This window comes from Chaetodon trifascialis, chromosome 1, assembly GCF_039877785.1.
Source record: "Chaetodon trifascialis isolate fChaTrf1 chromosome 1, fChaTrf1.hap1, whole genome shotgun sequence".
In the NCBI taxonomy this organism is placed as follows: Eukaryota; Metazoa; Chordata; class Actinopteri; order Chaetodontiformes; family Chaetodontidae; genus Chaetodon; species Chaetodon trifascialis.
In genome coordinates, this window is record NC_092056.1 from 19,161,386 (window position 1) to 19,188,857 (window position 27,472).

The window sequence follows — 27,472 nt, forward strand, 5'->3', positions numbered from 1 at the left end:
ATGCAAATGTTCATAGATCACAACCTTTCCAGGATGAACATGTCCGTCTTGATGTTGGCAGCCTAGAACTGGACCTTACCTGCAATTCCTACTTAATACAACACAGCCCGCTGTCTTTTGCATATCTTTCATTGTCCATTCAGAACCTATGTTAGTGTGTAAAACACATTCTGGTACATTTCTTCTCTTTGGCAATTAAAGTGATTTCAATCCCGACTGAGACGCTTTGCGTTTCACTCATATGTGTTTTCCAGTCAGGAAGAAGAGGGGACGGTCTTCCTTGGCATTGGCAGTCTGGAATTCATCGCTGAGCCTGAACCTCCACTCCTCCTCGAGCTCCAGCCTGCCCACCGTCTGCCTCAAGGAGCTACGATCTGCACTGATGACACACAGAGTCGCACCTACAGGAAGGCAGACAGGGAGGAGAGTGACAGAGACTTAAACTATGACATGGAAATTAAAATGATTTAAGGATGCCATCATCATAAACAGCATTATCTGTCTTTTATTAGTAGCCAGTAGAGATACACACAGGGGATATGGGTAGGGGGAGTGTGTGACATGCAGTAAAAGTGAACTGAACCAGTGAAGTTGCAGCTACATAATGTTTCTTCTTCCCGTGTTAAGAAAATGCAACATGTAGCACATTCAGGCATTGACAATGAGATCCAAGATGTCGTGTAATTTGGATATGGTTATATATTTTTCCATTGTCTGTATTTGGTCTGCCTTTGTACCTTTGAGGAAAGAGAACTTCTTGAGGAACCCAGGAGTCACGAAGGAGTCGGCGAAACAGAGGAGAAGGCCACTGAAAAGCAGTCCTGTGGTGCTGATGTTGACAGAGTGAGGTCTGGAACTCACAAAACAAACCGTCACCTGCAGGAGGCAAGAAGAGTGTGACTGTTACACACTGTGCGCTGGAATCTCCTATACTATTGTTTAAAGGTTAATAATTTACCACAAACAAGGAGTGTGAGTGTGGGCGTGTGTGTGTGTGTGTGTGTGTGTGTGTGTGTGTGTGTGTGTGTGTGTGTGTGTGTGTGTGTGTGTCTATGGTATACCTCAGGTCCCAGGTTGAGATAACAGTCCACAGACAGGACAGGGTGTGTGTAGTTCTTGGTGCTGAGTGGAAACAGCTTCTGGCTGGTGTGTTGCAGGTATTTTTCCAGGAGGAGCTGAGCTGGTGTAGCCAGGAAAAGGTGCTTGCTGTCTGGGGCACAGACGTACTGCGAGGGCCCCACTGAGGTGGGAACATCTGTCATCTGGAGAAATTTCAACTTGCATTTAATTACTTTTGTTACCATAAACCTTGTGGTTGTGTTTTCATGTGTCTTCAGCATTCACCTTGGTCTTGATGATGAACGTCCTGTATCCTCCTATGGCGATCTGCTTCTTCATGACGCTGAAGCTGTTGAACCGGCAGACGAGCAGCCCGGCACTGTGCAGCCTGAGGGTGAAGTCCACATCGTGACAGGTGAAGCGGTTCTGGTCGTACTGGACGTTCTGACTGCGGTCCACATTGAGGAGGAGGAAATCATGAAGGTGACCTCTGGAGAAGGGCTCCCTCTGTTTATTACCTGGAGGAAACAAAACAAATTGCAACTTAAAATTTCTTTTAATTGCAGTTAATTCTTTTCTCGTTTCGTTCGTGATCCATTAAATAGTGGAATAACTCAATCAAAATCTCCTCAAATATACGACTTAAAAATAACAGATTCTGTCAGCCAAAGCATTTTGTCAATTGAGGCTGTGCATTGGAAAATGGGGGTTTGTTTAAAGATATGGGGTACAGTTTGGAAAACATCAGCCAAGAATGTTTCAAGGCAACTTAAAATATTACATTCTCAGTGAGACTGTGTGTGTGTGTGTGTGTGTGTGTGTGTGTGTGTGTGTGTGTGTGTGTGTGTGTGTGTGTGTGATTACACTCGATGGTCATTTTTGAGGTTGGAATTAGTTAAATTACTGATATTTTGAGCCCTGTGAGGAAAACATATTTTCTGTTATTTTGCAGTACACTGCTCAAAAAAATGAAGGGAACTCTTAATCATCAGACTATAACACCGAGTCAGTTGAAGTTCAGAGACATCAATCTGTCCATTGAGGAAGCACAAGTGATTGGGACTAAGCCTAAGTTTACAGCAGGGTATTTTGGAAAACGGATATTTTGGCCCCTCCATTTTCAAAATAACATCGTGCACACGAGATCGTTTTCAAAAATGTTGTCGTTTACATGAACCCGGATAAATCCGCCGTCGAGCGCCATCATAACTATGCCAAACCTATGGGCGTGAGTGTAAACATAGGTCTCTCACATCACGTTAAGTACTTTCAGTCGCATCTTGTGATGTTTCGGAACCTAAAACGCTGTTTAACCCTGTTTACACGCCAACACATAACCGGTGTTTTCAGAAATCTCCACTTTGGCTGAAGTTTTTAAAAATGATCGTTTTACATGAAAAAAACTCAGTTTGCGTGTAAACGAGAGGCCAAACTGCATGAAAACATATGTGTTTTCCCTAAGTGTAAACGTAGCCTCAATAAGGGCATGGTTTTGCATGTGGTGCCCACAGACAATTGCTCTCTCCTTGTCCTTCCTGACTGATTCTTCTCTAGTTTTGAGCTCTGTTAGCATCCTTGTCACTTCTGGTAGCGTGAGGCGGTACCTGCAGCCCACTCAGGTTGCACAGGATGCCCCGTTCTCTTCACAGATGAGAGCAGGTTCACACTGAGCACATGGGACAGGCGTCAAAGAGTCTGGAGACGCTATGGTGAACGTTATGCTGCCTGTAAAATCATCCAGTATGACCGGTTTGGCGGTGGGTCAGTGATGTTCTGGGGAGTCATAGCCAATGATACGTGGATGAAAGTCCTGAGTGACAATCAGACCTTACGCTGGTGCAGTGAGCTATTTTTTACTTTGATTTTGGGTGTGATTTTGAATCCTGCCCTCAGTGGGTTGATGCTTTTGTTTCCACTGACCGTTGTTACATCATTTTGTTCTCCACAAATTACACAATGCACATCAGTAAAGATTTCAACTTGAATAATAATTCATTCATCATGATCCGATGTGTGATTTAAGTGTTCCCCTAATTTTTTTTAAGCAGTATATTTACATGCTGCCAAAATGGTCCTTGACTTTCCAAGGCTTCTGACATCATGAACCCCTGACCTGTGAGTCCACGGCTGCCCCACTTCCTGATCCCACAGAGTCCATAGTGGGCCAGGTCTGGACAGGCCTCCATGTGCTGTAAGACCTGCTTCAGTGACACAGCATGCTCCATTGGATCACTAATGACAGCAAAATGACAATAAGAGCAAACAGTAGCTATGTTAAAATCAACTCATATAATTATTACACATATTCTTACTTCTACCACAAGCAACAGCTATTATGTCCTACACACTCTTCATATAAATAATGTGTCTGTATGTACTTGTGTGCGTCCAGGTCCACGGCATTCCACATGACACAAGAGTCATCAGCCAGGATGATGAAGGGCCAGACGTCACCTGCTGGGCCCCCTCCCTCCAAACGCCGACTGCGCTCCAGCTCCAAGTTGTGATATGAAAGCTCTTTAATCAGAAAGTGAGCCGCACCTGTGAGATAATAGGGATTAAAGTGGTGGATCATGAAAAAAAAAAAAACTATTTATGACATTTCATTGCTCTGTGTCCATGTGACTGCTAGCAAGGAAAGAATCCCTAAATATCTAACTGCGGTAGCAGTGATGTACCTATTCCAGCTCCATTGAAGACAGTGGGCAGTACCAGCATGATGTGGTTAGGCCAGTACTTCTTATACACAGCCATCTCGTACTCTTTGACCACCAGGATATGTAGATGTGAGGCTCCATCCATAGCATGGTACAGGTTGAACAGGCCGTGCTCATGACGACCGGTGGTTGGGGTGAAGATTGGACTCTTGATGCAGTCTGGGCTCTGGGGAAATGGAAGAAAATCAGACTCATGACTAAACAATGAAAAAATACAGCACCTACATTTGCATTTGCATTTGAACACAATCTCAAAAAGGCAAAAGAAAAGGAGACAGTAATGAAACACTGTCATCAATGGCAACACATAATTAGTGTGGCCTGTAGCACCACCCAGTGGAGCTTAAGGGTGTTGCACAATAGTCAACCTTGAAAATCACTTCTTCAATGCAACCGTAATGTGTTGTGGTGCACTGTATGTATCTGTACCCACGACGGACTAACAAAAACACTGACTCTGAAAAGGTTTCTTAATATTTCAATTTAATATCAGTGTTCTTTGTTAGGAAGGCTCAAAGGGTAATTCACACCACCTTGTATATGACTCAAATTTTAGTTTGTATTATTTCTGTCAGTCCTGAGCCTGTTCTCTATGTGGTGAGACAGGCAGTGATAGCAGCATTTTGCTGTATTTAAATATCTACTAAGGGAATATTTACTAGCTGGAAAGTTCTTTCTCTAGCTCATTTTTTATTTGTTACACAGCTATTTCTGTCACTTTCATGGGTACAAACAAGTGCAACACCGTGAACAAATTGGCTTTTCACACCATCTTCAAGTGTTTGGAGCAGCTTCTTCTTCTCTATCATAACCCGGTCCATGTTCTTCAGCTTTATTATTTTTCACTCTGTACTTCTGCATCTGGAAAAAATGAACTGCTACTCTCTGCGTTCACAGAGGATGGACTTACCCAGTCAGAGGTGAGGGGCAGGCGCATGCTCTCCAGCTGGCCTCCTGGTTGGCTGAAGCTGAAGTAGTGCTCCTTAGACTTTGGGATGATGAAGTAGAGCTGGATCTCTTCCCCAAGCAGTAGATGGGTGAATGTGAAGGCATGCAGTGTTGACTCATACATCTGAGAGTAAGATTAGAAGGGACTTATAACATCACCTGTGACATTTCAAAGGCAGAGTGTGAGTGTCCGTCATCATGCTGTGTGTTTGTCGTGTTTGGCTTACCTGGTATCTGGGGTTAAAGCCCAAATACTGATGACACTGTTCACAGTGGTGGTAGGTGTTGTAGGCCGCATATTTAGACAGCTTGATCCTAGATGTCCGCCTACGTAGGTAAATATCCTCCTGACGCACAGGGTTTCCTTGGAAAGACACACATGGGCAAAGACAGATTAGGACAATAGCACAATACAAAAGATTTGTTTTTTATATGCGACAAACACTGATTTGTGCTCACTGTGCCTACCCTCAGCACTGGGTTTATATCCAGGGCTGTAGACAGAGCTGATGTCATCATATTTGGGGTCATGGAGGGTGTAGTCAAAAGGCATCGTCTTCATAATGTCTGGCTTTGGCCAGGAAGCATTGGCTGGGTGGTACTGCACCCCATCAGCCTGGGCACCTAATCATTCAACACATTTACAAGTGTATGCATCACACATGAGTTCACAGCATGGTGAATACTGAAGATTAGGATCTATTGTGGACACATAGCAAAACATTGAAAAAACTGAAAATATTTGAGGAAACAAAAAACAGTAGAAAATGTGACAAATGTATTTAGAAGCCTAGACTGTGTGATTGAGAAATGGCGACTACTGCTGCACATATACTGACTGTAGTTGATGTCTTCTTCATCGTAGATATCCACCTCCATCAGTCTGATCAGCATCCGAGACAGAATACCCAGAAAGTGCAGGTACGCTCCTGTCTTACCCACCTAACCGTGGAAAGAACAAAGGGAAAAAAGGTAAAGACAGAGCACAGCATGAGCTTGAGCTGGAATAACAGAAAGAAATGAAGACAGAAAGTACCTGTGGGGGTCCGCTGAGCAGCAGCCTGCGAGGGTGAAAGTTGTCACTTCGTCCTTCGGTGCGATTGCTGCTGTCCATGTGGTAGGCGCAGGGGACTGTCCACTGGCGGTAGTACAGTGACTGTTCTGTACATGTCATCATTTTACTCAGCAAGGGCCTGCACACAAAAGACATAGTTCACTATCACATTCCTCCTCTTGAGATTTACAGCGTTGGAGTCTTTGCGGGAAAAAGAACAGGATTAACTAAATCACTCTTATAGTATTTCAGTCCTCAACATTAATAACTACTAACACTGATTCCATGACAATTCTAAATATACTGTACGTAGTTGCGTGTAAAAAATATGTGCTGACTTTACCTGAAGCTGCTTGCCCATGCGACAGACATGTGTGGCAGGAATGAAGTACATCGAGGAAGCCCGCTGCTGTCACTGGCTGTGATAATATCGTAGAGGGCACGGGGGAGGAGCACAGAAGGTGGGCGACTCACTCCCCTAGCCCAGGAGCAGCTCATGTGAGGAGAGGAGGCTCGTGGGGACATGGAGCCAGAGGAGGTGGATTTGGAGTGCTGCCGGCGAGACTGGGCAGGGGGAAGCGGTTGAGGTTGAGGGTGGGGTGTTTGCATCTGGGAGAGGGACTGGTGCTGGGGAAGCGTTTGAGTGTGAGGTTGGGAATTTGTTTGAGATAACGGCTGATTTTGACCGTGAATTTGGGTTTGTGGCTGCAGCTGAGAGACAGGTTGAGCCTGGGAATAACTCTGGGTTTGGTGGTGTGGCGTAGGTTGAGGATACAGAAAAGACTGAGACAGGGGCTGGGGTTGAAGTTGAGTCTGTGATTGCGAGGGAGACTGTATAGTGTCCATGGTCCCTTTCTGGACATTTGGAGAGGTGGTGCTTTGGGCAGGGAAGGGATCTAAAGCTCCACTGTCTGGGCAGGACTGAAGCTGCTGGCTGGATGGCAGAGGGGAGTCCCCTGGAAATGGAAGGAGGAAGAAGGAAGGAAAGAGAAAACAATAAATAAGCCACCAAATCAATTAAGATATCTCTTCAAACAGTGTGTGAACATTTTCCACAGTTCATGTACATCTCATCTCACCGTTCTCCTGACCCTCCTCCTCCTCATTATCAGTACTGCTGAGCTTCTCTGCGTCACTCTCCAGCAGGTCACTTCCTGGTCCGGGGTTGTGTGGGGGTCGTGACTCTGCCCTCACGAGATAAGCAGCCAGTCCTAGCTCTTGTTCGAGTGTGGTTCTCTGAAGGTAGGAGCAGCTTATCACTCTAAGATCACAGTACTTCAACGACCTGTAGGCAGAATGAATTCATTGTTAAAGGCAAAACACGACATGAGAAACAGGGTAAACATTTTACTGTAAAGATATCGCCATGAAAATTCCATAGTTGATAACTTAAATTAACACAATTATTTTTTGTACTAAATATGCACTAATTTGCAAATAAATAAACACTTAATGTGGATTTCTGATGGTTTCTCTCAACTAATCTGAAAGAAGACATGTTATGGATGCAAAATAGCCCAAAATGTCAACACTGGCCAGTGCATGAAAAAAACACAATGTTTCCACCTGTAGTGTCTCCCATTAAACCTACATTTAATACAGCTTATGGGGCTTTCCTTCAAGACACTATGGTGTTACACTTTTGTATCAAATAGTATTGATTGATAAGATTGATAATCTTGATGCTGCTACACATCAAATCTATTTTCACTCAAAATGAACACTTGGTGAGACTACAATAGATGGGGGGAACAAAGGGTTCAAGTTTCAGGTCAAAAGTCAGGGAGCTCAGATCAGAGCTCAGTGTATGTACCTGGGCAGTGATTCCCCCAGTGGTTCAGCTCCTGACAGGATCAGGATGCAGGGAAGAGCCTCCAACTCCAGGTAGGTCCGAGGAACCCAGTCAGCATCCTGGATCTTCAGCCATGTCTACAGCACACAAGCACATAAAACACACAATGTTCACAGTCAGTCAGCGTCTTCTTCTTTCTCTACTTGTGAATTAATCTATCTAATTAGTCACCCACCTCCTCATACACCACTGAGGAGGTGGGTGAGAGGAGGATGTTAGCCAAACTGACACTCATCATGGACAACCCATCCCACTGCCTGCATGACACTGGGGGTCTTAAGCAGCTCTTTCAGTAACAGACTGCTGCATACAGTGTGTAAGAAAGAATGCTCCCTCAGGTCCTTCATCCCAACAGCTGTCAGACTGTATAACGCCAGCATCATGTAATGTAGCACAGGGTTGATGCTGTTTTTCTCATTTATACATCTTGAGCCTACTGTTTTTTGGTTTTTTTTGCACTAGTGTTGTCTATGCTAATATATGCTCACATTATCACTACACCTGGTGCAATCCAATTCAATTCAATTCAGTATTCCTTTATTAGTCCTGCAAGGAGAAATTCCAGTTTACAGCAGCACCAATAAAGCAATAAAAACAATAAGTATATACAAAAGAGTGGAACAAAAAATAAACATCATCTTAAGAAATTATAAATAGTATTTGACAATACCATTACAACAGCTATTCATTTGTTGTATATTTTTTTCAAATGTGCAGTGGTACAAACACTGTATTTATTATCCATATTGGCAAATAGTATTTTTTATAATCTGTCCATAATGTACATATACACAGTTGCTTTTTGTACTTTATCCTGTATCCTCCTGATCTTGACCCTTCTGTGCCACTGTTTGCTGCTTTTAATATTTGCTGGCTGTAACAACTTAATTTCCCCGACATGGGATCAATAAGATCTTAAAATGATTTATCCCCACCTTGATCTGATCAGTGAAGCTCCGTCCGATATTCAGAGCTTGGTTTGGATTCCCCAGTATGATTTCAAAGCTCTCCTCCAGACCCAGCTGCCTCCGAACTCTGGACAGCCGTCTGTGGGCCCAAGCTGCCAGAGCCAAAGAGGGGATCCGCAGCAGGACCATGTGACCATGGTGGGCGGGGCACTGCTGGGCAGCAGTGAGTAGTGATTGTACAATCTCCAGGGTCTCCACAGATGTGTGTTTGTGGAGATTGTGAGAGCTGCCAATTTTGCCAGATGCAGCCATCAGAGCGACGCAGTAGTGCTGGATCACAACTGTGGTCCGGATCACAGCACTGTGCAGTTTAGGGAACCTGGGAGACAGAGATTATAAGGATCTTCTTGCTTTACTTTTTGTGTCAGACAGCAAGTAATTCAATTTTGTTTGTGATGTTTGTGTAGATTAAGCATCTGTGCATATATGCTACCTTTCCTCCAGGGCAGAGGCCATGCTTTCAAAAGAGGAATCATAACGCATCAGAGGCAGGCTGCTCCCTGAGCGGGTAGACTCTAAAAGCTCTGACACACCAAAGTACCGCGTCCTCTCGTGGTACAGGTCCACATCCTACACAAACACACAATGTTACGGGTACACAAACATTTGAGCGCAAACTCCCACTCAATCTCCAGATATGTGCCACTAGTGTATGGTAAACACAGAGAGTGTATCACACACAGATCTCTGTCTTACATTACTGAATGCAGAGGGCCAGTGGATCTCATTGTAGGGGCTGATGCGGGTATACTGTGTTTGCAGCGCAAAGGGGAAGGAGGTGACGTGGAGAATTAGGATGTTTGGGGCATCTCTGACCTGGCGAGAGTTCAGCAGCTGGTCCACCAGACCCAAACTACTGTCTGAACTAGTACAGGATGCACTGCATGAGAGAAAGAGACAAAGACTCAGACATAGAGAAAATACATTTGATTGTTTTGTTGATGCTCTTGTTGTACCAAGGTTGTAGCGCTGATGGAACAATAACAAGAGAACACAGTGATCAGTCTGCATCACTTCTCTCATTTTTTCTCTAACACACACCAAACACACACCTATTAATATCCCAGTGTGCGTGGTCATGGACCAGGATGTAGAGTGTGTAGGAGTTGCAGTGTGCTTCCTGGATGAGGTTGTCAATTCGTGCCTGAGCGCTCTGATCCATCTTGACCACGTAACGCTCAGCTTCCCGTTGAGACACACACTCCTGGTCTAAACCACCAAGGATACCTACAATACACAGACAAAGACAAAGAGGGTGGTACAGGTCAACATAAAAACTCCTCAACATGTCATAGGCACACACAATAACATAAACACTAAAAACCAACTGATGACAAAGAAAGAGCCATGTAACTAACCAGAGCTCCAGAGATGGAGAACGGTCTGCTGAAATGTGACCTCAGAGGGCGGGACCAGGATGAGGAAGCTGACCCTGTCAAAGGAGCCAAGATCCAGGTTCTGTGTGCTGGAGTCTGCTATTGCACAAACATGGGACAGCAGCTTTCTGGCCACTGCCAGCTGGATGGGTCGAACCTCACGCCACTCTACGCAGTATTCTGCACATACAAACAGATTTATATCATCGCACTCAATCAAAGATTCTTTAGAAATAAGAGGATTGTCCTGGTCTCAACTCTGCATGTTTGCTGGTGAAAGGAGGAACAGAAATGAAACTGTATGCAGATGTAATCTTTGACAATATTTCCATGTTCTACTACTTAAATGAATCCCAGGGAAGAGTTGAATCAGCAAGCAAACAAAAGGCAAACTGAAGACAAATAAAATGTAAGTAAGGCTAATGCAAATGGAAAGTTTTAAGCTTAATCTGTGTGATATTAGGTAGAAATGCAAAGCTCAAAACTATGAATATAATATACAATATGGATTACAGTGTGGGAAAACCTGATGCAACCTGTACATGACCTCTGCCCAAAAGGAATATCTCATCCACAGACTAGTTCAAAGGGTGCTTTCACACTGTGGTGAGGCAAGAAAAGCAATTTCAACACTTCAACCTGTCTGTTTCTCACCTGAACAGGTGTCTTTGGGACTTGAGGCTCCCTCTTTAGGGCTGGGTAAGTCTTTTGAACCCTGTGTGTGTGAATCCTTTGGACTGTGTGTGGTTTTAAGGCTCCTCTCCTCAGCTGATTCCTGACTGTTGGATAAGGGAGGTGGGTCGTTGCTGTCCACATTGGCACTATCTAGCAGGGAATCCAAATCACCATCTGAGGAACAGAAAGATGCACATTAATATTCCTGTACTGCACACACAAACGTGCATGGACCAACAAACAGACAGTCGCACACACCTTGTCCAAGGGAACTGCAGAAGTGGATGAGTTCCTGGGCAACACCAGTGGAGAGCTGGTGGTTGATTTCTTTTAGACCCTCACCGGGAGAGTACATACTCTCTGCCAAGGCACGACACTGGTGTTTACCTACACACAGGCACACACAAAAAACCCCTTAATTAAAATGCTGCGTTATTCTGTTTTGTTTAATTCTCAGGAAAACTTTAAAACATTCACACACATATAAAAACACTACTCCCACCTGTGACTACCACACAGGACTGCGTTTCCTGTCCTGGTGCTGTGACGATAATAACCACGTAGTTGGTGTTTTCAAGCCGTCCGTCCATTAACCTGCTGAATGTTTGGTGGATACCTTGAGCCAAAGATCCGATATGCTCCCCCAACACCACCACACCCTCTCCACAGGATGATGCAGCTAGCTGGGCGAGCCAAGGAAGCTGGCTGGGGGTCAGGGGTTGTTGGCTCTGGGGAGGTAATGAGAGATGCTGGGGGAGCCCAGGCAGGGTGGATGGGGTCTGAAGACAAGAGGAGGAAAATTTGCTCATTCATACCTGTTATCTTTATTGTCTTACTCTGTGTCATTATCAGTATTTGTTTCTGTAATATGCAGCATGTAGAGGAAAGCATGTTAAGTTAGATCTTACTTACAAAGCCATAAATGGCCAGGCACCTTCTTATCTTAAAGAGCTCATAGTACCTTATTGCCCTACTCGAACACTGCGTTCCCAGAATGCAGGTCTACTTATGGTTCCTAAAGTCTCAAAAAGCAGAACAGGAGTCAGAGCATTTAGCTATCAAGCTCCTCTCCTGTGGAACCATCTTCCAGTCTTTGTCCGGGAGGCAGACACTGTCTCTACATTTAAGAGAAGGCTTAAAACTTTCCTTTTTGATAAAGCTTATAGTTAGGGCTGGCTCAGGCTTGTCCTGGACCAGCCCCTAGTTATGCTGCTATAGGATTAGACTGTCGGGGCACATCCAAAGATACACCGAGCTCCTCTGTCCTTCTGTCCCTCTCCATCCGCACGCTCTCATGTCCTACCACGGCGTGTTACTAACTTAGCTCCTTCCCCGGAGTCTCTGTGCTTTGTCGTCTTGCAGGTTCCCATGGACAGTGGCTGAATCTGGATTGTGGATTTCAGCTGCATCTCCTGCCTTGGCCCTGCCTGACATCCACTGCAACTACTACTGCTATTATTACATCCACTGTCACTGTTACTGTGACTGCATGTCTGTCTCTCTGTCTCTGTCTCTGTCTCTCTCTCTCTCTCTCTCTGACTGCATTTCTGTCTGTCTGTCTGTCTGTCTGTCTGTCTGTCTGTCTGTCTGTCTGTCTGTCTGTCTGTCTGTCTGTCTCACTCTCTCTCTCTTGCTCTTCCTCTCTCACCCAACCGGTCGAGGCAGATGGCCGCCCACCCAGAGTCTGGTTCTGCTCGAGGTTTCTGCCTGTTAAAAGGAAGTTTTTCCTCGCCACTGTCGCCAAGTGCTTGCTCATGGGGGAATTGTTGATTTCTTTGTAGATAAAAGAGCTTGGTCTGTACCAGCTCTATATGGAAAGTGTCCTGAGACAACTTCTGTTGTGATTTGGCGCTATACAAATAAAATTGAATTGAATTGAATTGAAATTGAAAGTTAGCTGTAATGGGAGGCTAACTAACACATGCTATGGTGTTAAAAGCTGGGAATTGTGACTTTGTACAGCATTTTGTAAATATTCAATATAAATATTAAGGGCTCCTAAATGTCTAGATCATACATGTTACTTGTAAGTGTGTTTCTGTGTTTTTTTGTTTTCTCAAACTCAACATTTTACAATAGGATAGATGCCTCGCACACCGTCTCACCTCGATGCCATAGTGCCTCCCTTGGGTGGCTGGTGTCTGAGGCTGCTGGTACTGTCTGATCTCGCTGAGGTGGGATTCCCTCCATGACCTCATGAATATCTGCTCCAAGTCCTCTATCAGGGGCACCTGGTCAGGGCCTTGGGTGAAAACAGGTGATTAACATTTTATAGGATCGCTTAGTTGAACATGATTACTGTTATCCTGTTTGCCTCCTAGTGGTCCAACTGGACCTTGCATGCAGGGCTGTGCAGAGACCTTTGGAGGGGCAGGTGCTCAAAGTTAAAAGGGGGCACATGGAGCACGAATGTGAAACACCATACAGAAGCATACCTTGCAATATAAAGGGCGGCGACGGGAGAGTGAGGGTACGTTGTGGATCATGTTACCGACCAAGGTCAATCTAAATTATTATTCTTTTGTTTTATATATTATTATTTTGTGCCACACAGACGGACTTTCACACACACAAACAAACACACACAAACACACACACACACACACACACACACACACACACACACACACACACACACACACACACACACACACACACACACACACACTTACAAAAAAAACACTTTGGGCATTACTCTGGAAGAAGGTTTTACACTGACCTAGCTGAACAAGGTAGTAGACTGTGAGTAGAATCTGCATCTCAGTTGACAGTGGCTGAATGGGTGATGGTCCATAGTGCTGGTAAACTCTGGGGAGAGTCTGGGAGCTCAGGTAACAACTCTGGAGCAGAGAACTGACAAGCACTTCACTGACATTGCCAGTCAATTGTGGGAGTGGGCCGTGACCTGTGTCGATGAGAGAGATGGATAAAATAGATGAACACACTGATGTGGCTGAGAATAACTTGGGTTTTGGGGCTGTAGCTCAGGCGGTTGATTTGGCCATTAACCATAGGGCTGTTCATTCAGCCGATCCCCTCCTCCTCCTCCTCCTCCTCCTCCTCCTTTCTGCATGGCTAAGTGTCCTTGGGTAAGATACTAAACCTCAAATTGCTCCCAATATATGTGGATAAAAAAGTTTTGGACAAAATAATCTGCACAATTAATGCAATGTAATGAAGGGCAAAAGCACAAAGTTTTGATAGCAAAATGATCAAACACTTCATAAAATGCTGCAGTTTGACAATTACAATGTATTTTGGTGTTCACAGGTGTCTTGTATTTGTTTCAGTTACTGTGAGAAAGAGTTTGACTGCAACAAACCCCAAAAGATTCCAGTCAGGTGGTGAGAAAATGCAGTGCTATCTATTCCTAAGGGAGAGAGGGACAATAGTAGGGATAGGAATATGTGATGGGAGGCACAAAGAGCAGATAAAGTGGAGGAAAAGACAGGAAATGACAAGGTGGGTGGATGGTCAGGTGAAGGGCAGATAGATGATGAAGGAGGAGTGAAAACAGTAAGAAATGAAAAGTGTATACAAGATATACAGGAAGTGACTGAGGGCATAGAGGATGGAGAAGAATGAGTTGACAAGTGATACAAAGGGGTGAAATGGGTGGAGGGGACAGGATGAAGGTTGGGCAAAAAAGGCTGAGAAACAGCCTCGGGTGTTGGCTGACCTCTAACCTGTGAGGAGAGCTAGCATGGCCATCTGTTGGGTGGTCTGCAAACTTCACCTGTTCACCTTGAGAAAGGCCAGTACTGATAGCTGAGTGGAAAACCATCACCAAACACCAACTAGTCACTGATGACTTTGACGGACTAGTTAGTCATCTTTGTCACAGGCACATCTAATCTAATCTGTAGTCTACAACTGTGTGTGCTGTAGGTGTGTGTGACTGGCGATGAAAAACAAATTGCATCCTATCATCATAAATCACTGAGATAATTGACCATCTGACCTTTAAAGATGACCGGTTGCAGTCTGCAGGTGTGCAGCAGCTGATCGGGGATTGTTACAGACAGCCCTGGGGGAGATATTGGGGTTAAGGACCCCTGCGATGAACTCAGAGGTGCAGCAGTCTCTGGAGAACAAAAACAGAAATACATTTCCATTTACACACTGACACAAAGAAACCCTGCAGGCAACATTCACGTGCCCATTATTTTTTTGTCTATATATCTCTTCTCGTTTTTACCTGATCTGGCTCCATTTGTGATGACAGAGGACACAGATAATGTTGATAAGGCTGATGAAGACGGTGGTGTCTTCACAGTGGTCTCTGGCAGACTGTTGGCAGAAGACTCAGGCGACCAGCCCTTGTGCCTCTTTTTTGGAGGTCCGGCATTTGCATGGGGCCCTTGCAGGATAGAACATCACAGAGCATATTAGCTTCAAAGTTTGTAGTTTAAGCTTTATATGAGTGCATAAATATTAGATTTTTTTCGCCCTAATTTACACCTTTTCTGCCTTTTCCCCAGCTAAAGGATCTTGCTGCTGCTCATAAGTTGCTGCTCCTGCGTTAACATTTGCCATCGCAACTTGTTGAGTTGATTTAAAATTTTTAGCTTTCTTCAGTGTCACATTTTCTTAAATTTAGTTGCCTTTAGAAATGATTTCCTGTACAGCAGATGATTCACTTTTCGAATTGTAATGACCCACAACTCAACAGAAAATGCACCAAATGAAGTTGTAGGTTGGACTTCTGTTGATACAGTAATGGAAAACACTTGTACTTTAGTCAGACATTAACCTGTCTCTTCCTCCCTGTTGAAATGCAGTAATAGGGGGACACATAAAAGGTCCACTTTTTAAAAGGGCCATGAAAGAAACAACATCAACAGGAAGGAAGCTTTTCATTTAGTGAGAAAGCAGGAAAAAAGATGAGACAGAGGGGGAATTTTACAACCCTGGTTAATAGAGGTGACAGACAGAGGGAGAGGGAGGGAGAGAGACAGAAAGACAAAGGACAACCCCCAACACACAATGCAGCTGGCTGGCTCCTGTACACACACACACACACACACACACACACACACGCACGTGCACGCGCACACACACATGCACACACGCACACGCACGCACACACACACACACACACACACACACACACACACACACACACACACACACACACACACACACACACACAATATTAGGGCTACTGGTCGTGGGAGCTCTCTCTTCCAGAGGTGTGAAGAAACTCAGAGGAGGGGCTTCATGACAACAGACCCAAAGTGACCACATTTACATGCACACAAGAAGCCAGATAGGTGAGACATCAGGTTAGATAATTATGATACACAGCGACACATTACATAAGATACAACAGTCCGATAACTTAAAAGCCCAGTTTACATGCCGTTGGTGAGTTATCTTTACAAACCACATTAATTTTCATATTTCACAAGAGTTTAACTTATTCAATTCAATTCAATTCAATTCAATTCAATTCAATTCAATTCAATTCAATTCAATTCAATATTCCTCTATTAGTCCCACGAGGGGAAATTCCAATATACAGCAGCATCAATAAAGTGTATAAAGTATTAGAACAAGTGCAATGCAAATTCAAAACAAGTATATATGCAAGAGTGGGATAAAAGAAAAACGTCTATTGTCTATTATTGGGGATCTTATTTTGTGATATTTCAAATCATCTCATTCACATTTTTTAGGTTTATGGAATTGGTCTTTTGTCCTTGTGTATAAGGGGGTAATATAAAATAATCCTTTCTTAATCCCTCAGCAAGGACATGTGCAAAAATATGATAATGCCAGATTTTAACAGTGTCGTCTTGAGAAGATGTCTGTTTAATATGTCTGACTGATTGTTGGAGTGATTTTTATGGGAAAATAACAGGATCCTTTCATCAAAACTTTCGATGAGTAAAAGTGCCGGGCTTTTGTGGAGTGAAGAGCACGTCTGAGAGGGGCTCAGGTTTCTCATTTAAAAGGGGCTTCAGCTATCAAGATGCTCCACAAAGCAAGGAATAATATGACTGCACATGCACGTGAATGCAGCAAACGATTCCTCCTTTCCCTCTCTCAGCAGGCATGTGGGGATGTAGAAATCAAAGTGCTCTGAATATAGTTTGTTTATGGTTCCTAAAGTTTTTATTTTGGGGTGTATTGTAGACTTTAGACTTTAGACTGCTTCTTTATTGATCCCAATTTGGAAAATTGTTTAACAAAAACGAACGAAAACAACGGAGCTACTGCAACAGACTGCCACCCAACACAGCTCCATCTTGCATCTTGTAATGTAGTCGCATACTTTAAAATATTCATCCACCAACCCCACTAAACACATTAAATCAAATTCTAATTCATCGATCAAACACCTTCATCTTCAAGGTTTTCTCACTCACACTGCTGTAATTGGAATTAAGTACAGCTTCAATAACACAACTAAATCAAATGCATCAATCTTTCAAGTTCCATGTCATTTATACTGTACACATCCCTATCATTATTATCTGGACTACAGAGCTGAAGTCCCGGTGCCCGGTCTGTACCTGTGGCTGAGGGTCTCCCAGGTCCTGACTGATTCAGAGGTGGCTGGGTGACGGAGGGAACAGCATGGCTGCCATTTGTCAGTGAGTGGGGGATGTCCGCTATCTGTTGCAGACCAATTGGGTCCGTGTGTGATACTGCTATGTTACAGACAGGTGGAGAAAATTAATTAGTAACACTCATAACAGCGACTTTTCAATAGCAACAGAGGCTTGTCTATGATTGTTACTTATTGTCGTCTGTCTCTGTTGGTTTAAGTGAGCTGCAGGTCTCTGACAACAACTGTCTACACTGCCATTAATGTTTAGCGCTCTCAAGGTCCAACAAGAGTCTGCAGTCTGTTTGAAACAGTAAAAATACTTGCCTGGGCCTGATAATCCAAACAAAAAACCAAGACAACAGAACAATTTTCAACAAGAACTCAGGTTTCATTCAGGCACCCTTGGATTTGACATTCAAGCATCTCCAGATTTCTGTATGTTCGTGGTGGGTTACTTGTTTAGCTTTTGGTGTGTGTTACCTGAGTAGCTGCCATGCGTGTGTGATGGGTGAGTCAGTGCCATGTTTGGTGGCTGTTCATCTGATGTCACATGGCCTTCCGAGAGGCTGGTCCCCATCTGTCTCATCCTGCCATCTGAAAAACACACAGACTTAAAAACTAAGTAATCTAATATCCAGGGAAACAGACACCTCACAGTAGCTAGGTTACTGCAAGGGCTACTGCCATGTTACTCTGTGTGTGTGTGTGTGTGTGTGTGTGTGTGTGTGTGTGTGTGTGTGTGTGTGTGTGTGTGTGTGTGTGAGAGAGAGAGAGAGAGAGAGAGAGAGAGAGAGAGCAGCTAGCCCTGCAGCAGAGGAGAAGTGAGTGAGTGAAGTGAATGTTGTACGTAAGGAGGGATTTTAAAGTGACAGCATGTGATAGATGGACACTGCTTCTGCATCATCATCAGTCTGAAGGAACCACATAATATACTTCACACTTTCTCATACCAAAGCAAGGGTCCAGAAAAAGTTTCTTTTTGACAGGAATGAGTCAAGACAAGTTATCCAAAGTATGCCCCTGATGGTGAACGCACACTGACTTAACTCAGGTTTGACACTGAGTGACTCATGCAATCATTCACAAGTGAACTGTTGTTACTGTTACTGAGAACAGTTTAACGAAGTATTTACAAAAATCAATGAAGCTGATGAGATCAAACATTAAGTACACTGTCTGTGTACTGTTTTCAGCTGAATACATGTAAAAAAGCATCACCAAATTACCACGTTCTGTTTTATGTCTGTCTCGACGTTGTGGAAATCAGGGTTGTAGATTACCTGAGAGTTAGCAAAATTTCTGTTCATTATATCCACAGACAGACGCCAAGCTCTGATGTCTTTCAAACTTAACTCTTAAGCTTCACTCTTGTCCTCCCAGTTAAGAAGACCCAAGCGGAAACAACAGTATATGGTTCAAAACATTGAGAGAACACAATATCTGAGGTGGTTAGGGTTCTTTCTCACAGGCCTTTTCACCGGGGGGGGGATCCTTTCACTGCATTTTAATTTGATGGGTTACCTCCAGGCTGTGGCCTCTGTGCACACTCTGTACTCTCACCTTTCACCTGTCCTTAAGGCTTTAGTCCCTGTCCATCTGGTCAGACCTGTACACTCATTGTTTCCCGATCAATAAAAGTCAGATTTTTAGACTTTCGTACAAAAACACAGGATCTATATTAAACATAATCCCTTAAGCATGGATTGTGTTTGTGAACTGATTAAAGTGCACCCTTAAACTTATCATGTAAACCATTTTATTCATATTTATCATACCAGAATATGATCAAAAGCGAGTGTTTGTACCACATTTTAAATCAGAAAATCACTTCAGCTGCCAAATACAACATGTGTACGCATCTCTTACCGTGTCCCCTCCAGCAGATGGGGGCTCCTTTGACCAGTATGCCCTGGTTGTTTCGGTACAGATGGTACTTCAAGTGCTTCTGTTTCTTGGGCTGGGTGCTGAGCTTCAGGTTAATGTGGTTGGAGAACTCTGTGAAATAGCGAAAGCCTTTCTCTCCACAGCCCATACAGTTCCCTGAGAAGCCTGGAGGGAGCACACAGACAGAAAATGTATGATTACAACTGCTGATACAACTGTTGATATTGTCCTCTGCCTCTGTGAATCTCCCGCCTCACCCAGCAATGCATTGTGACCCCGTTCATCCGGCAGGAAGCGGCGGTCCACGGCACACACCAGCAGGTTCTCAGGGAGGGACGGGGACTTCACTCCGACCAACATGAACCCAGGGGGCACATCCAAGGGATCTGATGCCAGTGAGGACAGACGCAGGTCCCTACCTGCTTGACAGAAGCCTGTGGGGAGGAGAAGACAACGATGGGACAGTCTTTGTCACAAATGATATGACTTTTAGATTACTCTCTCCTACTGTAGCATAAAAAAGGGCAATGATATCCAGTTTACCAGGATATTTTTATGCTACTCATTCATCCTGTCGCTGAAATTTCTAGCACAGTTGAATAATTAATTATTAATTACTTTCTTCCCTACAACTACAACACACGACCACAGAACTGATCCTTGCCAAATTGTTGCCAAACAGCCATTAGCCAACATCACTTGATGGTCTGTGTGTCTGTTTGGAAATGCACCTCTCTGGTGCAGACTGTGACTGTATTGCAGTTCAAAATCAGAACGAATGTGGCTCTGGGGGTGTAGTTCCTGCAAGTGTACAAACCATCTGTGGTGCAGCATCCCTCAGGTGGGGGCTTCATCTGATAAGGTATTGAAGGGCTGTTAGACTCTGAGCCATCTTCATCATCCTCATCATCATTCTCTGTACGTCCTGTTTGGGACATAAATGAAAAAATATACAACGTTAATGGGGAACAAGAGTGACAAACAGGTACAGAGGCAATAGAGATGTCAGGATTCATACTGGAGGAAATAAACACTTCTTCACATCCACGTAACCCACCGTCATGCGCCAATGGCTGCTCTGTTTCGAGGTACAGCTGTGAGAAGACAGGTCGAGGCACAACGGTGTTTGACCTCAGCGATGCTTCAATGGAGTTATGGAGGACCTCCTCAAAGCGCGTGGTCCGCAGCTGGCCCGCATAGGAGTTCCCCATGAGTGTCCTGCCACAAGCACAGGAGCCTTGTTTTGGATACTTGACAGATATTTGCAAGCTGACCGGTTTGATTTTCTTACAGATTTACCAGCCTTCCACCAGTTATATTGCATGATTTAGTGTCAGCTTCAGCTTTAGAAAGAAACAAGAAAAGCAGAATTCATCCCAATAACATCTGACCAACGTGATCCTTTGGAGGCTCAACCATGACAGTAAAAAGGACTCTGTATGTGATTAAGATAAAAGGTCTGCTGTTTACACTTGCTGAAGCCCTCTGACAATGAGAATAAATGTGCTGCTTAAAATTGTCAGGTATACGACACACACACACACACACACACACACACACACACACACACACACACACACACACACACACACACACACACACACACACACACACACACACACACACACACACACACACAGAGTCATGGAGAAATCTACATTTATGCACTGTATACACAGACAAAAACCCTGCAATCAATAAACATATCTACTGACACAGGAGCAAAGACACACACACACACACACACACACACACACACACACACACGCGCGCGCGCACACACACACGCACACACGTACATAAACAGTGGTTACTGGCGGATGCAATCTGTCCAGACAGCATGCCATAAAATCAGCTGCAATGACAGAGTCAGGGCACCCTGACCTAGACACTACTCCTTCTCTTTGTTTTCCTTCTCTCTCTCTCTCTCTCTCTCTCTCTCTCTCTCTCTCTCTCTCTCTCTCTCGCTCTCTCTCTGGGTTTCTTTCTGGTTCAGCTCGCTCATCTCGCTCTCAAACAGATGACAAATGCCCAGAGGAAGCAATTCTTTCCATGCACTTTTTCACAAGGTGCAGTGAATACTGTTGTTGTTAAAGTTTTAAACACATTTGCTTTAAATCATTCAATCCTATTTTCATGTTGTCACCTTAAAGGTGAAACATTTATGATGGTAACAGTTTTCTTGTTTTGTTATAAATAGCTGTTTTATTGTTGTAGTTTGCTTGCATTCAATGCTCTAAGTCTGTTGTTCTGAAAAGTGTGCCAAAGAACAAATGAAATGAAACATTTTTGAATAATACACGTTAAAAGAGTGCTGTATAATTTGCTTATCGCTGTGCCATTCCGAAACTGTGAAATTGTTAAATGATTGTATAGAAAACAGTGACGAGGGTCTAGAACAGATTTTTGTCAGACCCAAAGATGTATTGTACAAACAAAGTGGGTCATTGAGGAGGGAAATAACAAGGTTGGACTGTAAACACCAACTTAATCCATCCCCTCTAAACCTTTGACTGCCCATATGCTGGCTGCTACACACGCACGCACACACACACACACACACACACACACACACGAGAAGCTACACATGACTGACAAAACTGGAAGCAATAGGCTCAATGACCAGTCGGCAACCTGCAAATCATCTTAATGAACACACGAGCTTGTCAGATTACAGACTTAAAGCTGTTCGTGTTTAAGGCTTCAGGTTAGCAGGACCACAGCTTGCCGACAGTGAACATTGTGCCTGTTTCAAAACCGCAAGTTCTGCAACCACCATCATTTCAGGCTGTTAAAGTCAAAGGCAGTATTAGTGGAGCAACAGTGCTTTGAGTGCACTGAATATAAAAGCACACAGATGAGTGAAACACAAAGCTTTGCCTGTCTTCAAAGTGATGCGTTGCTTTGCTCATGCTAAACTTTGCATTTCATCTATTGACAGCGAAAACAAGTCAAAGGAAAACCTTTTTTTTTGCAGCCAGGGTCACCATCCTTCTTTCCTAACCAGTGGACTCAGGAAATCATTTCATTTGCTCTTTCAGCCAAAAATGAATCTTCATTTTCTCATCAGCACCACATGTGCACGACATCTCAATTGTGCCTGTACAAAAAGATTACGTTCCACTTGGAGCGCTTGCTTTCAGTCTTTCAAAGCTTTTGATAAATGCATTAAAAAACTGTAAAAACTTGAATTTACTTTGATGAAATACAAGACAATTGAATCTGTTTCACAGTTATAATGTCACCAAACTGAGTTGCTCACATAAATTAATAAAGTTGTGAAGTTGTTTCCATTCATTTCCATTCAATCCATTCTGCTTTGCCGAACTCGAAATTTTGCATTCTTTGTGTGCTTGTTCAGATGGACAACAGTGGAATACTATGCTGATCATTTGATATTAATAGTTGTGGAATTTATTTGCTTTACTCACCCTTGGGGAGTTTATTTTTGCCTTGATCTTTGACAGAAAAAAAAGTCAAAGCAAAGCATCAGCCACAGACTGCACCAGCTACTCCGGCTGAGATTTTCTCTAGACATCTACACGAAATCAAATGAAGAGAAACAGGCCAGGCCTATTCTCCTCTTGAAATTCACGTTGGAGATGAGCACATACACAGACACCCTCTCTCTTTCACCCTCTGTCGCAAACACACACCTTACCGGCCACCTTCTGCTTCCACACTTTCATATGTAAAGAAGCAGTGCAGACTTTTAAGGCCATGCACCACTTTGAGACAGACAGAGGATGGAAGACAAAAAGCCCTGTCATAACACAGCCGGCACTGACAGGAAGTAATCACACCTTCTACCAAAGAGCAGACTGATCTTTTTACAACCTGAGAGCGAGGAGATGTGGAGGGAAACTGGGAGAGAGGAGATGAAAGCACAGAGGGTGTATTCTGACTTTTATTGAATCCTGACCAAAGTCCTAAACTTCTGACCAACAAGTAATCAAATCACCAAGCACAATAGATCTGAATATGAAGCTATTTTACTTGTTTTTACTGCCGGGTTACTACTGGAGGTAAGCTGTTTTGTCAAATATTAATCAATACTCCATCATGAAAGGGAGTATTTCTGCAGATATTACTGATTCAGGATAAAGTAGATGAAGGTGTATCAAACAATGTGCTTTAAAGTCAAAGGACTGTAAGGAAGCACACAAAGGAACCTCCTGCTGTGGTTTGTATCATTCAGCCAAAATGTCCACTTTAAGTACTCTTGGTGGTGTTACACAGATCCTGAATTGATCTCTTTGGAATACCTGTTCCTCACAAGGACCTGTGGCACATAACAGAAGACACGCAGCAGAGACGGCAGAAACAGCAGAATGTAAAACCTCTCATGAGGCTTTGTTGATCTTTTCTCATCCCATCTCCCCCACCCCTTCCTCTCTCCCTCACATGAAGGTGGGAGATCCTTTCATCTCTGCCCCTCCCCTCTTCTTCTCTGTCTCTTTCTTTCACCCTAGGGAGAGAGACACTATTGTGGTGTTTTATGACCCCTCGGACCGCCTTCCCACCACCAGCCACAAACACCCAGCCTCTCACATCCAAACCTGTAGTTAGGATCCTTCTAAACTCTGAGCCCCACGCAACCCACAGATCACACTACCACATCATGGCTTTCATGCTAAGTATTTCAACACTTTTAAGGAGATGTTATGAAAACATTTGTCAGGATATTACGGATTGACTGTGAAATGGTCATAGCTGAACAGCTAAGACATCAATGCAGACAGGTGACAAAATTACAGAAAAAACCAACATGTGTCTTAGTAAGGTGTCAGGTCATAAGGTGATGCCAGAATCGCTTCAACGTACCTTCATATTGATTCTACAAGTCTCTGGAAAGCGAATGAAGGGATGAACGCCATTCTTCCTAAAGATATTCCTTCATTTGGTGTTTTGATGATGGTGGGGGAGAACGCTGACGAACATGTTTGTCCAAAACTCTACCATCGGTGTTCAATTGGCTCGAGATCTAGTGACTGTGACTGCGTCATTTTCATGCTCATCAAACCGTTCACTGAGCCCTCGTGTTCTGTGGATGGGGGCATTATCATCCTAAGAGACCACTCCCATCAGCATAGAAATGTTTCATCAGAAGATAAAGGTGATCACTCAGTACAACTTTGTACTGACTTGCAGTGACTCTACCCTCTAAGGAGACAAGTGGACCCAAAACATGCCAGTAAAAAGCTCCCCACAACATAACAGAGCCCCCGGATCCCCTCACTGCAGGGGTCGAGCATTCAGGCCTGTACTGGTTGACTCATCTGACCATGTAACTTTTTTCAACATCTCTGCAGACCATTGCCAATTGTTTTTGCACCACTGAGCTCTCAAATGTGCAATCATCTTTGTAATGAGAGGTTTATGCACTGCAACCCCACAATAATATCCTGCTCTCTAAAAGCACGGATGGACTTGCATCAAAGTCCAAGGGTTTCAAAAATGATGGCTCACTCGACTGGAGTGAACTGAATGAGACATGCCACAGCTTGGCTGAGAGTCACTTTGGGTTTTTAAGGAGGGGGAAAGCACACCGCTGTAAAGGAAAGACAAAATGCGAGAGAATGCAGACAATAGTTGCTTTATCTCAATTATCTTGTTTTGATAATAATCAAAAATAAAGCTGGGTTGATAGCCCAGTCCTTGCCATAGAGCATGATTGAATATCAATTGCTTAATTGTACAATGCAGCACACCTCTGTTTAAACATGTGCATTCACTATGTTTCTCTCCACTCATTTATTCAGGTTTTTTACTCTAATACATCATCCGTCTTAACTTTATACGAGTCAGTGTAATTCAGGAAATGATGGAGTAAAATTGTAATGTTTGCTACCAAAGATACTGCGTATAGGAGAACGTGTTATGAGGAGATTTGATGTCCTGGTTAATGCCGCCACACCTCATCTATCAGGCATACACATTGTGCTCTGCTCAGCTCCTTGCTAATATATGCAAACCCACATATGCGCTCTCTGCTTTGAGGGCGTGAATGTTTTAGTTTGAGGGATGTCTCATGGCTGCAAAGGTCAGAGGGGATTCCAAATAACAATGTTTAAGTCAGACTTTGATGTGGCCTATACTTCTAATACACACGCACACAAACATATGTGGATGCACACAACGCACACGCACCCACACACATGCTCTCCCATGGACTCAGGCTCAGTGCACACAAAGGGCTTGTCTTGAGGGGTCAAAGGTCATCCTGGGAGAGGTCAGATAAGAACCCCAGGCTCTTTTTCTGTTGGCCAGGCCCACATACCAGGCACACACAAACACATCCAGCATCCCTGCTATTCTTTGTTTCGGTTCAGTCTGACAAGCAGGGGTGCAGCGTCCAGCCTCCGCCCCAGCCAACCTTCCATAGCTGCTCATGTTACACAGACACACAAACGCATGCAGACATGCAGGGTTAAGTGAATGCGTCCATGCAAACACGCTCAAAACTGTTCGTGTGTGTGTGCGTGCGTGTACGTGCTCGCTCTCGCTCACATACGTGCAAGAGAGAGATAAGGCAGAGGAATGCCGAGCAGTGTCAGCTGGTCAGTGCAGCATCTCTTTCAAGCCTGAACAGTAGAATTAAAACTTCCAGCCTTGCAGATGCTCTGTGATCACTGACCCACAGCAACACATATGCAAAGCAATGTCAGTACACATACACATGCACACACACACAGTGGACCCTTAAAGGGCTCATCGCTGATCAGTGACCCACATCAAATGCTCCCATTCACAGTTTGCTCCACAGAAACTGGATCGATGGCCAGCCATCCAACTGGCCAACTGCTCAGGCAGCCATTCAGCAACACATCCACACACTCATCCACACATACTGAACTTACCAGCCACTCAGCTATACTGCCAGCTCTGCCAAACCCAAAACAAAGAATTTCTAACCACTGTCCTGCAGGCAGCCTCCAATGAATCGTGCACAAACATTTCTTTATCTTCCTATACATGCCTGTATAAAGATGTGATCTTTACAATGTGACTGTATCCAGCATGATGCAGTATAGAAACACAATGACAACAGTGTCAGTGGTGAGCTGTGGCGTGACAATAAAGGCAAATACAGGCTGTCAGTGTTAACATACTCTGTCTATACAGTACTATACTATCTGCAAGAGTTAGTGTAAAGAAATGGCTGGAAGGCACTACAAAGCTCCAGCCCCGAGCAGTCACCATCTGCTCTGCCTGTCAGTTCACTATCTTGCTCTCTGTCCTTGAGCACTTTTTTCTTCTCTTCTCTCTATCTTGTATAACTCCAGGGAAACTTGTGTTGTCTACAGGCATGCAAGTCTAGCTAGAAGTGTGCCTCGGTATGGTTTTAAACCTTTCAGCTGCAAGAGGTGCTTAACTTTAACTGGATCATGAGCTGAAAGATCTCCATCATCCTGCATCCCATCAAGCAGTGTTTGTGTGATTCCAAACGTCTTGCAGCTGATGTTAGCCACAGGAGATGTGCAATGTTTACACACACACACAGCTTAGCATTGAATGCCAGGAGTGGAATGAGGAGTCGACATGGGTTCATGCACACACTGTGTATCCACACTAATTGCAGCAACTTCAGCTTTCTGTGTGTCTGTAATATGCTGAAAATCAGCATCCTATTCTGATAAAAATATTCGTTACTTGAGGGCAACACACACTGAAATAACTGTTAACCTGTTTATGTATTGTTTTTAGTGGTAGCCAAAATTGCTTGACTACAGTAGTTTTTAAGATTACATGAGATTAACAGCTGCCCAGTACAGCGTGACAAGGCATGGAGGAATCATGTATTGTAATGGAGAAGTCACAAACTGGTGTAAGCTAAGATGTTACCCGTTTACAACAAGTTAAGAGGGGTTTGAGGAAATGTAACGTGATTTTCAGGATTTATAAATTAGCCAGAGAAAAGGGGGCGACATTTTAGCGGATTTTAAAGTCAGATACACAAGCTCCACATTTCTTAGTGAGCTTTTCTTCAAAGCGTCATGGCCATAAAAGAAGATAAACGTGAACAAAAGTGCCAAAGCTCGATATATACCACAGGTTTACTAGCAAAACAGCCACATTTACCAGCTAAAAGCCACAGCTCCACAATTTAAACCCCCTCTCAAACATTGTTAGCAGCGACTATTTCCCGTTTCCAGCATCAGCAACAACTGAGTGAACAGCGAAGCTCCGCTTGTCATCACCAAGAAGCCAGAGAAGGTGATTTTAATGTATATACGGTTTAAATGTAATAAGTTATGATAAGCCAAGAAAAAAAAAGCAAAAATAACTTACCTTTACAGTCCAGCGGGAGAAGCGACGTAACTACTCTTCATGAGGAGACCGCAAGTTGATCCTGCGTGCTGTCATCGTGTCTCCGGCGCGA

General features: G+C 43.9%; 1 protein-coding gene across 1 annotated transcript; it reads right to left on the bottom strand.

The window, feature by feature from the left end:
- greb1 (growth regulating estrogen receptor binding 1) lies at positions 1-27,472 on the bottom strand. Its single transcript, XM_070964704.1, has 34 exons — positions 27,382-27,472; positions 20,147-20,307; positions 19,907-20,014; positions 19,347-19,523; positions 19,072-19,254; positions 17,686-17,799; positions 17,168-17,305; positions 14,848-15,009; positions 14,611-14,733; positions 13,369-13,554; positions 12,755-12,891; positions 11,152-11,428; positions 10,908-11,036; positions 10,629-10,823; positions 9,957-10,154; positions 9,651-9,825; positions 9,295-9,478; positions 9,032-9,168; positions 8,566-8,917; positions 7,592-7,707; positions 6,858-7,063; positions 6,122-6,734; positions 5,761-5,917; positions 5,564-5,666; positions 5,193-5,348; positions 4,952-5,088; positions 4,687-4,848; positions 3,738-3,942; positions 3,438-3,600; positions 3,173-3,291; positions 1,345-1,577; positions 1,062-1,262; positions 738-876; positions 1-401 (listed from the first exon to the last, which is right to left on the bottom strand). Exons 2-34 carry the CDS (start codon positions 20,298-20,300, stop codon positions 238-240), a joined length of 6,003 nt encoding a protein of 2,000 aa, XP_070820805.1. The 5' UTR covers positions 20,301-20,307; positions 27,382-27,472; the 3' UTR covers positions 1-237.